At 39.1% G+C, this 12,458-nt stretch overlaps 1 protein-coding gene across 14 annotated transcripts in view; it reads right to left on the bottom strand.

Annotated features, from left to right (window-relative positions):
- Positions 1 to 12,458, bottom strand: part of UNC80 (unc-80 homolog, NALCN channel complex subunit) — a 215,099-nt gene that overhangs the window by 54,322 nt on the left and 148,319 nt on the right. For all 14 annotated transcript variants that reach the window (XM_049106536.1, XM_049106539.1, XM_049106546.1 and 11 more), the window contains 6 exons: positions 10,904 to 11,004; positions 9,823 to 9,909; positions 5,471 to 5,654; positions 3,786 to 3,880; positions 2,281 to 2,370; positions 1,463 to 1,564 (listed from right to left, as the gene is read on the bottom strand). In XM_049106536.1, the coding sequence (XP_048962493.1) occupies positions 1,463 to 1,564; positions 2,281 to 2,370; positions 3,786 to 3,880; positions 5,471 to 5,654; positions 9,823 to 9,909; positions 10,904 to 11,004 (659 nt within the window). The remainder of the gene's footprint in view (positions 1 to 1,462; positions 1,565 to 2,280; positions 2,371 to 3,785; positions 3,881 to 5,470; positions 5,655 to 9,822; positions 9,910 to 10,903; positions 11,005 to 12,458) is intronic.

Here is a 12,458-nt window from a genome sequence, read left to right as displayed (position 1 = left end):
AAAAATATGTTCGTAAACTTAAAAAAACAACATACTAGTGAAGTGCTATTGTTGATTATGGTTTTAAGTCTTTTGCTGCCAAAATCAGGGGCTGGGATAATTTGGAGGCAATTATTTTAGGAATTATATATACTTAAGACCTTATAGTTATGTATACTTAAGACCCGACACCTCACACATTGTAACACTTGCATTATTTTCCTTCTTTCAAACGTAATTTAGGTAGTTAATGCTAACTATGTTTTTAATTACTTAAGTGGTCTAATTCTATGCCATTCTCATTCATTTCATAAGGGTATTTTTGAATAGTTTGATGTTAAATTAACCTTCTTGATACGTGCAGAAAAACCAAAATGATAAATTATCCTGGAATTCTTTTTCAGATATTTTATTAAAAATAGGGGCACCTGGGGATCCCTGGGTGGCTCAGCAGTTTAGCACCTGCCTTCGGCCCAGGGCATGATCCTGGAGTCCTGGGATCAAGTCCCACATCGGGCTTCCTGTATGGAGCCTGCTTCTCCCTCTGCCTGTGTCTCTGCCTCTCTCTCTCTGTGTCTCTCATGAATAAATAAAATAAAATAAAATAAATAAAAAAAAAATAGGGGCACCTGGGTGGCTGAGTTGATTAAGCATCTGATTCTTGGTTTGAGCTCAGGCCATGATCTCAGGGTGGTGGGATTGAGCCCCCCATTGGCCTCTATGTTTGACATGGAGTCTTCTTGAGATTCTCTCCCTCCCCCTCTGCCCCTCTCCGTGCTTGCATGCTTGTGTGCTATCTCTTTCAAACAAACAAACAAACAATCTTAAAAAATAAATGAATGTAACACAGAGATCATATTAAAACTGTATCATTATTAGAATCATAAATTATAGCTATATTTTGTATACAAAATAATGAATTTCCTTATTCCATTCCTCAATCTTAAATGTAAGTATAACTGCTGGATTATATCTCCTCCTGTTTTAAGGGAAGTTAGTAACATGCTTAAGGTCAGGTGACCAGTCATTGGCAGAGCTAGGACTGTGTCCAAGTCTTTGCACCTTAGTTCAGTGTTTTTCCAGGCATAATACATTGGTCCCTTGTATTTTATTCTCCCCAACCAGTGTAAACCTCTGTGGCAACCTTCTAATAGCTACATTATGTGTACTTCCAATCCTGTTTTACAAAAATATGAAAAAACCTGGAAACGAGTAGGTAAACAAATTTGAAGATTTCTAGTGGTTATGCCCAATTTGCCATAACATTAATCCAAGTGACTGTTCCTTAATATCTTTGCATTATGATCCAATTTATGAAAATTAACACACTGTTTTGGAGAACTATTGACCAAGGTCCTATCCAACCACTCTCTCTAGAAAGGACCATATCAGAATAAGAATCTCAGGGTTGGCAACACACTCCGTGATCATCTATCCCAATGATTTGACAAAACCATATAATTAAACAGAAGTGGTCAGGCACCTGTTTCTGAATGAGCTCCTGTCCTTTCTCCGGATGCATGTGTACAAGGTTCAGCTGTGGAGATACTGACCTCCGGAAAGGATAAATATCCCGAACATAGGTCTGTGGTGGGGTTACACAAAGAAAAGAGTTCAGATGATTAAACTTTTACTCTCATCTCCTTTTTACCCAAATGTCAAATGAAATTTATATATTTTCAAATGTTTTATCACTTTATGCTCTCCAATTCTATAAAATCCCAGGGAAGGTAAGCCGCCTCCTCAAGAAAGCATCAAACTACCTAGCCTTAGCATCCTTTCTAAACACTAGGCTGCTATATCAGGAGCAAAGGAGCCAAAAGCAATTTAATAATAATAATAATAGAAGAAGGTCATCATTGTCAAATGAGGTCAATGATCTTTTTGAGATGCCCTTTGGTCATTAAGTCAGGTCACCGTGGTCATGCTCAACACAATAAGAAGAGGAACAACAAGGACACTAAAATTCCAAATAGACGCACATAATTATTATATGGGCAACTTACTTTTTCATCAGGATGTAATAGTAATGAGTGCTTTACTTGCCTTATCTCCTTTAATTGTTGCTACTTATAGTAGATACTATTATCCTCTTCATTTTACGGACAAGGGAAACGAAGGGTACAAAGGTACAGTGGTGAGTCCAAAGCTACACTGACATGACAGTAAGGTGGTGTCACCTAAGTGGCCACACTCCTAACCTCTGAACAACAATGCCTCCTTGAGTGACAGCAACATTCAGGAAAGGCATGACAAGTTTCCAACACAACTCAACATGAGCTTGTCACTGCCCAGTCTCACCTTATTGTAGTGGATAAGATTCCATCTTTTATCCATGAGAAAATAATGGGTTGACTGAGATTCTGGGATATTAAAAAACTCCAGACACTCCTAGAACAATAACAATAAGTGTCAATAAATGTTTATGGAGAACATATTATGTGCCAGGTAGTAAGCTGGAAGATACAAATATCATAAAAACACGGTAGCGGCTTATAAGGATTATATATCATATACTTTTTGTAGTATCTATATAGATAACAGCTATACATTGGGTTTGGATACACAGTTGCCCAAAGAATGATATAATAAAGACTGGTAATGTAATATAAGCCATCTGCTCTCAAAGTGCTAAAAGATGTACAGTTATAAATTCGGACTGAGGAGTGAACTGTGGAGGCACAGTGGCATCTACTGGTCTCAATGTCGGGAAGAAAGCATGTTAGGAATATCATTAAAAATAACACAAGTTACAACACACTGAAGAATTATTACATACTGTATTCGAAGTTCAATGCCTTGCAAGTAGATAACTTGTACAACCTGCACTAGGACCCCAGTACTGGTAAAAGAGAATCTGAGCCTAGAGAGGATACGTTCCGTTTAGGTCACGCTGGTTGTGGTAGAACCAGGGTTTGGACTTACTCTGCCTTCCTGCCTCTCTAGCATTCAGTGTGAGCAGGGAAAAGTGATGGTTGTTGACATCTGCTTCATTAGGCCTTAGAAATTCTCTGGAGATATCTGGGTGAGGGTTGAAGGAGACACTTGGTACTGAAATAAGATATACACGTTTGGTAAAACTGAATTTTTCAGAGGCCTTTCCTGCTTACGTCTGGGCCTGGAGTTGTGTTCCAGGAAATCAGATTACCAAAAGTTTGGAATCCAGATAGATGGGGAATCACTGTAGTACTTCACTTATTAGTTTACCTTAAAAACCTTATAGGCACGTGTAACTATGGATTGCCTTTCTTCCAACGTGCACAACCACCATAACCATTAAAGATACTTTCTTGACTCACCTGTTTTATTCTAAGGTATATATTTTCTGCTTCTCCACTCATTTCTGTTGGTGGAAGTCAGACTATACACTGAGCAACTAGGTGCCAGAAGAATCCTGGCAGGATCATCAGCTGACAGAGACCTGCCCTAGCTCCCTCAGTGTGTAATCCCAGGGCACCTCCAGAACTATCCCTAAGTCATACCAGGGTGTTCCTAATAAGCAGGAATCAACAGCATTCCAAGAGGAGTTAGTACACACTATGGTATCAGGCTGCTGCTTCAGCTAAGAGAGAATCTGCATGCATTTGCCTACCTCAATGCAGAGCTAGAATGTTGGTAGGTGTGGGGGAGATGATACAAGAAAACAGGGAAGTATTCAATAGTGGAGCAAATTCTACAAGAGGTGAATCAATGCACACATTGATTTGAAGATAGGAAAATACCATTTAATTCTAAATGGTATGATCAGTGAGATGGCCATAGACATTGTGCATTAAAAAATCATTTCTGTTGAAAGCCATTCCTACCTTTAGCAGGGCTTCGAACTGAGTGTCTTCATGGACTGGTAACTGGGTTGGGATATCACACTCATTCTGTCCATGAACTACCAAGGTTTTGGTACCTAGAGAAGCCAAACAAATCATAACTCTACTCTAGGGAAACTTTTATTTAAGGCACAAAATACGAAAATATGATCAATAGGCTGATGTTTTTCTTATTATGATGGTTACTTTCAGTGAGTACTTAAGGTGATTTGTGTATTGTACTAATATCACTTTTTTATAGTTAAAATGCATGTTTTAAATATTTTTTTACCAATTAAATAACAAAAAGCTACCATTTATGGAGTTCCCAATACTTTTATATGTATTTTACATGCATAATCATTGTTAAATCTCACAGCAACCTTATGGTAGGGCTATTATTATTTTTCATTCTACAAATGGGAAAATGAAGAAAACAGACTCTTAGAAGTAAGAACTTGTAAGTAACTTAGAGACACATTTATTTAGCAGAAAAGTCAGAATTCAAACCTTAAGCATTGCAACAAGTAATCTATCCCTGTATTTTAAAGAAATAATCATGCAGTGATGGTTAAGAAAATATAAACAGATATCAGCAAAATCATGACAAGGACCTGGAACGCAAGTTAAATTTATAGTTTCAGGATTCTGCTTGGCTAGGGAGTTAGTACTTACTCTACTTCATTCATTAATTATAAGTCCTTGTGAACATTATGATATACCTTGATTTTTAATGAGCCGTTTCTCAGTCTAAGAATGACAACAAGAATTGCTTTGCTATAATAAAAACTGCTCACTTTGTTGGATAACCTATTGAATATATAAATACACAACTTCCACTTACAGAACGCTTGCTATGAGTCAGGTAGGACAGCAAGTATTTTATCTACCTAAATGCATTGACTACTCATAATTGTGCAGTGTGAATCACATCCTTGTTTTGCCCATGAATAAAGAAAGCTTAAAAAAATGATGTACTTTTTCATAGCTAATACTAACTGTACAAATAATAAATGGCAGTAACATGATTTTAATGTAGGCCTCTACACTGCCATACCCTGTGTTTTCATCTTTATATAATTTTGCATTTCTCTTTATTTTAATACATGGATCATCTCATATTTTCTCAGTCACTGCACCAGGATAAAGACTCGGCCGAATTTCCATCTTAAAGGAAAGCAAGCTATCAGAAGTGAAAAGGAACCACAGCTAGAGTTTACATCACACTTCATGTTCTTTTGTTGTTCTCTCTCCATTTTTCCTGCTTGTCCCTTTTCCAATTTTTCATAAAGCCATCTCTCATAGAGTTTACAAAGATCTGGGGTCCATGCCATGCAAACAGTATTATTCCCCTTGCAGTGCCAAACATTCATTCAAGAAGGCTCCCCGTTCAGCTGGCCCTCTGCGATAGACTTAAATAAATCTTCAACCTTGGCAGTTCTTCAAGGACTAATTCACGTGGATCAGTTCTGATGTCTCCCCTTTCATCTGGCAATCACTGACTTTTAAAGGATCTATTGTATTTCTTCAGATTGTATGAAACAAAAATTCTTTGAAGCCCTCAACACCAGGGTCAGGTCTCTGAAAATTTTCTCATGAATGAAAGAGGCAGGTTGGTCTTTAAAAGGCTTATTTACATTCTTAGACAAAGAGAAAAGTTATATCATCCAAAAGCAGTAGTGGATTACCTGGCATGGATGCGGTCACCAGGAGCTTCACCTCACACTGCTCCTTCTTCATGGTCTGCTTGAGATCCTTGAAGAAGAGGCCCTCTACATAACCCACCACCTCCCATAGGAAAGTCAGAGTGGCTGAAATGGCATCCATCCCCCACTCACAGGGGGTCCGCACAAAGTACATGATTAATCCCACCTAAAAGAACAGGAGGAGGTTACAAAGCCACAATAATCCTGAGCAAACATTCTCATTTCCTTGGCTTTTCTTTCCTTAATTAAATATTCTTTTGTGTCTTCATATTCTCCATTCAACGGTTCCTCTAATACTTTCAATAGCAGTAAGCAAGAGAGGGTGTAACTGAAAAACCAACCAGAGGAGGTTATGTTTTGTGTATCATTGAAATGGTGATTTGTTAAGAAAGCAGAAGATTGTTTTTCCAGGCTTCAAGAGACTTGGTAGCTCAGGAGCTGAGGCCACCCCGAATTAATCTCAACACGATGTTTGCTGAAACAGTAATTGCAGATTGGGTTACATATAATAGTCTGAACCAATGAATACTCTGCTTGGCAAAACTGGCGAACTTAACAGATTTTTGTTTGTGTCCCCTATAATGTTGAAAGCCTCAGTGTCCTTTTGAACATATTTAAGTTGACATTTAAAATGTCTCATCCTGGGCAGCCCCGGTGGCGCAGCATTTTAGCGCCGCCTGCAGCCCAGGGCCTGATCCTGGAGACCCGGAATCGAATCCCACGTCGGGTTCCCAGCATGGAGCCTGCTTCTCCCTCTGCCTGTGCCTCTGCCTCTCTCTCTCTTGTCTCTGTCTCTATGAATAAATAAATAAATAAAATCTTTAAAAAAAATAAAATAAAATGTCTCATCCTGAGGGAATTTTTGTTGTTAATAGGAGAATATGTTAAACATTCTCTACATTGAAGTAAAAGGCAGATTGACTATAATTAGAATGTGTATTTCAATGAATTTGATTAAAGAAATTTTTACTACTTATTCAAGTGTGCACAACAAAATCATAAAGAAGTAATGTAAAACCTTTCCTTGTGGGAATCTCTGGGTGGCTCAGCGGTTTAGCGCCTGCCTTTGGCCCAGGAGGGGATCCTGGAGTCCCGGGATTGAGTCCCACATCAGGCTCCTGGCATGGAGCCTGCTTCTGTCTCTGCCTCTCTCTCTATGTCTATCATAAATAAATAAATCTTTAAAAAAAAAAAAAAGCTTTCCTTGCCCATGGCTTTATCTATTTGTTCTTGAAAAATTTCTTAATCCTAGAAAACTTTCTAGTTCTATTGAAAGAATCAGCCTATGGTGTCACTAACCTAATCTGCTTTGGTGGTTCTGAAGGTTAACCACCCTCCTGAGGGTCAACCCTCATCTCTAGTAGAAATCTATCAAAGACAGGAAAAAGTGGTAAGTCCTATGGGTTTAAAGTGCCTTGATCCATCAGAAATGAGGCATCCTTAAAACTCATGCAGGACATCAGACTCTTTGTCTTACATGTCTGTCAATTGAATCTGATGATATCTGAGCTGGTCAGAGTGGGGTTTCCTTGTGGACAGTAGAGGAATGATGTTTGAGATGGCAGGCATAGTGCATAAGTGTTAGGGCATATTTGTTAAGTTGAGGATTTGGAGATTTATTCCCTTAAAATTATCTGAGTACCCAACCCTTTTAAAAGTTTTCACATACCCCTAGATGTGCTCAAACCTCAGGGTGAAGATCACTGGGACAAAGTTCAACAGTCCCAAACAAGATTAGAAGAGATGGGTCAGTGGTCCCAACATGCCCTCTTTACTTACCCTTAACAGTCATTAGAAAAAAGAAATATACAATAAGGGTAATGGTTTAAAAAGGACTCTGCCCTTCACTGTTTTGCCATTCTGACTCCTTTTCTAGTCCATTCAAAGCATCTATGTACTTGGGATTTGAGGAAAGATTAGGGTTTAGAGAGAAATGTGAAAATAGGAATTTATATTTATATTGTAAAACAGGGTTATACAGCAAAACCAAATTGTTGCCAGCTCTTTTTTCTTTCTTTTTTTTTTTTTTTTAAGATTTTATTTGTTTATCCATGAGAGACACAGAGAGAGAGGCAGATATATAGGCAGAGGGAGAAGCAGGCTCCATGCAGGGAGCCCAATGTGGGACTTGATCTCGGGACCCTGGGATCACCCTCTGAGCCAAAGGCAGAAGCTCAACCGCTGAGCCACCCAGGTGTCCCGCCAGCTCTTTTTTCTATTAGCTTGTCAATCACTGAGCTGAGAGGACCTATATCTTCCATTAAGGCCTTTTGAGAGCTAACAGGGAAGAGTATGGAGGAAAGGAAATGAAATGTCCAGCTTCTTATCCCAGGGATGCTGCAGGATGATGGAGAGTGATGGGCCAGGTAAGCATCTCCCCTACGCTAGTGACCTGAGGGAATGGGCTGACACACTGAAGGGGCTTTTGCCTCCAATCTCCGTTAGGGTCTCTGACAGAAGTTCACTTCCGGGCCTTTCAATATCAACCAGGATGCCACATAAACATGGCAGGGCACATAATTAAACTGAGGAAGGCCCTGACATTTGCCTTTGATAACCTACCTTTGGGTTCTGTGTGGGGTAGACAGGACCAAGAAGTAGAGATTTTGGCTGCAGAGCTTTCTGGAATGAATTGCCATAGACTGGTGTCACTGAGCATAATGCTTTAGTCAGGGGTCTTCCTAAGCTGGAGCCATAAGAGACACACAACCAGAACCTAGAGGGCTGTTTAGCACCAGCAGGAGCTGAGGTGATGTTGTGTGCCAGCAAGTACCCCTGGCAGCCCATAGATTCCCAAAGTCATAGCAGGCATGGGCTTTCGCTTCCACCAGCCAGGCATCTAGCAACTAACCAGATGAAGAACACTGTCTCACAAAGGAGGAAGCCAGAGCAAATATTGAACAAGGAGTAGAATGTTCACCAAATGTAGGAGTGCTGACAACACTGACTCCGATTTTGACCACCTCGTTCATGTCCATGTCGTGACTTCCCCTGGGACTAGGTGTCCTGGGCCCCTTGGAGGTTAGTGTATGCCCTGAGCAGAATGCTGGAAGGCTTGTTCTGAGCTTCCTTCTAGCACACAGGTGGCGGCACTTTAGATAACTACCCTTTCACTTCACCACAATGCCCTAGCTCTATAAAAGCTGTGGATTAAGGGTCTGGATTTGGCAGAAAATAGCTGCCTAGCACTTGGATCGGTGTCTGCCCCCATCTTCCCTGTCAGTAAATTACTCTGAACACAATTCTGTATGAACAGAATAAAGTGGCTTGCTTCATTTTTCCATCTCAAAGTGCCTTCTCAGTCTGGAGGATATTTTACTGTCCCTCCTCCACCTTCCAACAACAAAGATCTTTTTTTTTTTCTCCCCAACCCCACACAGTGTTTAGAGATGAAAGAAGTTGGAAAGGAGGAGAATTTCTAGAGACTAAATATTTTTAGCCAAGAGAGACTGAACACGATCCAGAGTTACTATTTATATGTTTTTATCAGTCTGAACTTCAAACTGGATTGGACACTTATTTATATTCTTTCCCTTGTCAACCAGCTGGTGGGCACTTGGGAGGAAAACCAAATCAGTCAGAGATGAGAGAAAGGGATTACAAATTTTCTCTGCACATAAGAGCTGTAGTGTCAAGTTTTGCATTCTGCTACAGATGCATGTGGATACTTGTCCTCTTTCCCGACCTGCTAGAAGACTAACAATAGTAAGGGAGAAAGAAGTTCTCCCCACACAGACATTCACTTGGCCATTTGTCTGGATTAACGTGCAATTTCAAAGAAGACGCATCAGGCTAATCATCCCCAAACTGCATATTCTTTTAGGGTGTAAGGAGGCGATCCTAAAGAAACTGGTACATTCTGGAGGGTTCAGAAAGGAGCTGTTGGGATGGTTTAAAGCAAAGATAGTTGCTATGGAAAGATACACTCACAAATACTTTCCATCTAGGGCAACATTTGCCTCTCTCTGTATGCGTGTGTGTGTGTGTGTGTGTATTTTAAAAGTGAGATAGGAAAAAATATGTCACTAAAATGACATATAAGTTTTCTTAACAGAAAACCAAAATTAAGAACCAACATAAGCAAGTTGTATGATGCCAAAGGAAGACAAAGATGAAGCCGACATTTCTTGAGTGCCCACCACGTGCCACGTAGTGTGTCAGCAGGGGCTTCCCCATACAAACGGTGAATTTAACTGATCATGATCTACCTTCAGCCGTATCATTAATGGGATCTTATTGAAAAAAAAAAATTCCCTAGACCTTTTTTTTTTTTCTCATGTTGCTGCTTCCTAACTGGAAATGAACATTTTTATCTTATTGGAGGCAAAACTCACCAAGTAGTTGAAGAGGATGTGAGACGTCTGGGCAGGAAAGTCTCCGATATTTAAGAGAAGTTTGCGCAGCATGTACATTAACTCATCCTGAAAGAAGAAGAGAATTTCCACATCTCATTCTGCTGCCATGCTGCAGGAAATAAAATTAACTTCTTAAAAAGTGAGGGAAGCTCTTCCTTCTCCCTCATGTTGCTTTCCACTATGTCCAGCATTTTCATATAGTATAGGTGATACTTATTAAACAGTATTTAAACCAACTGTAATACCTTCTCTTAGGAGCTAAACTATGAAATCACTGAGCAGTAGACAAGTTTTTTTTTTGTTTTTTTTTAGTAAAAATTTAGACTGTGTCTACAGGTCATAGGCAAATCACAGGAAAGCTGTACATTTAGTCAACTCTATTTGTTGTGACTTCCAGGTGTGATGGAAATGTAAGGCAGACCTAAATGAGGTGTAATGAACTTCACAGGTCTGCTTCCTAGGTTTTGAGGTGAGGAGATAAAGCTAGGTCGAGAGAAGATAGACAGAGATGTCTGTAATTAACCTTACCTTTCAGAAACTAAACTTAACCTTCCCACCAACAGGACCATAACACAGAAATGAACAAATACTTTTTAAAAATCAGAGTATTTTGCCATTGCTCAGAAAACTACTTTTATTTGGCATAATCTTCTTACAGGTGGCCTGCTAAATTATTTTTTTTTAAGAAACGCACAGTTTCAACATATTCTAATAATCCTACCTGTATCACAGACTACCAAGCAATCAGAATTCAGGAAATGTACCCATCACTAAGAACACTAAGCTGAATTTAATATTTTGTCTATAAGACTGAATATCTTTCAGTATCTTAGGGTCATCACCACTCTTGTACCAAACACATATGGAGACATCAATCAATGGACCAATTTGAAAGAAAACAGATTTTAGTACTGTTCATCATTATCATTACCTAAAGGACTTATTTGCTATGTGTCAGACATTAATGTTCTCTACACAGCGCTATGAAGCCCATTGTCTGCTTTCAACAGTGTTCACACACATAGCTACACGGCTATACTCTAAAGAAAGAGGAATTTACTTGTCTATTGCTGATGGTCAGTTTTTCCAGAAAATGTCGAAGAACTGTTGATGGATCTTCAATTAGACAATTCCATAAGACTTGTTGGGCCACAGCGCTCACTTCAGAAGAGAGAGGACATTGAACATTTGTCTTAAATAGAGACAAAGTATTAGATGAACTATTCAAACAATTTACTAAGCTTTAACTAGTCTCTCTTTTTTGCCTTAACAAGGTTCTGTGAACTCTTTTCCTGCTGAAAGGTAGATATTTGTTCTCGTTGTTTGCTTCTGAACATTTTCACCTATAAAGAAAAGGTAACGAAGGAGTACAAGATAGTCTTTAGATTTTAGAATTGCTGTTGTAAAGAATACATTTGTGATTCACAACAGTCTATCATTCAGCCTTAGAAGGAAATCCTGACATTTGTGATAATAAAGATGGATTCTGAGGGCATTATGTTAAATGCAATAAATCAGACAGAAAAGGACAAATACTATATGATCTCACATGTGGAATCTAAAATTAACCAAACTTGAGCAGCCCAGATGGTTCAGCGGTTTAGCGCTGCCTTCAGCCCAGGGCATGATCCCGGGGTCCTGGGATTGAGTCCCACGTCGGGCTCCCTGTATGGAGCCTGCTTCTCTCTCTGCCTGTGTCTCTGCCTCTCTCTCTTGGTGTCTCATAAATAAATAAAATCTTTAAAAAAATAAAATAAACCAAACTCCTAGATACAGAGAGCAGACTGGTGGTTGCCAGAGGTGGGGTGCAGTAAATGAATGAAGGTGGTCTGGAGGTAAAAACTTGCAATTATAAGACAAATGAATAAATCCTGGGGATGCAACATACAGCCTGGTGACCGTTAACAATATTGCATCATATATTTGAAGGTTGCTAAGAAAGAAAGTTTTAGAAGTTCTTATTATAAAAATAAATGTTACTACAGGTGGTAATGGGTGTTAACTAAACTTTCATAATATATGCATATATCGAATTATTATATTGTATGCCTAAAACGAATACAATGCTATGTATCAATTATATCTTTATTTATTGATTTATTGATTTTAAAGATTTTATTTATTTATTCATGAGAGACACAGAAAGAGAGAGAGGGAGGCAGAGACACAGGCAGAGGGAGAAGCAGGCTCCATGCAGGGAGCCTGATGTGGGACTTGACCCTGGGACTCCAGGATCATACCCTGGGCTGAAGGTGGTGCTAAACCGCTGAGCAACCCAGGCTGCCCTATATCTCAATTTAAAAAGAAAGAATACATTACTGAATCTTTGTTTTGGAAATTAATATTAGGAGTGGTAAGTACCAACTTAAAGTCATCTTTCAAAGTTGGTTGTATGGAGAAATTTCTAAAGTAATTATTTGGTTTTTAGAAAATCTGTTTTGGTTTAGAATGCATATGAATTAGAGTTGACCTTTTACTGTTCATGTGAATGCTTTAAATAGTATCTCCCTCAGGGGATAAAATAGTTAAGCCAGGCTGCCACATCTAATGAGGATGTCTTAGGAATAAATAATTATTCTTAACGTGAAGTGCTTCTTCTTCTTTGGTGAAAATGA

This window comes from Canis lupus, chromosome 37 (genome assembly GCF_003254725.2).
Source record: "Canis lupus dingo isolate Sandy chromosome 37, ASM325472v2, whole genome shotgun sequence".
Classification (NCBI taxonomy): domain Eukaryota; kingdom Metazoa; phylum Chordata; class Mammalia; order Carnivora; family Canidae; genus Canis; species Canis lupus.
Note: the sequence above shows the minus strand (reverse complement) of the source record. Positions and strands in the feature narration are given on the sequence as shown.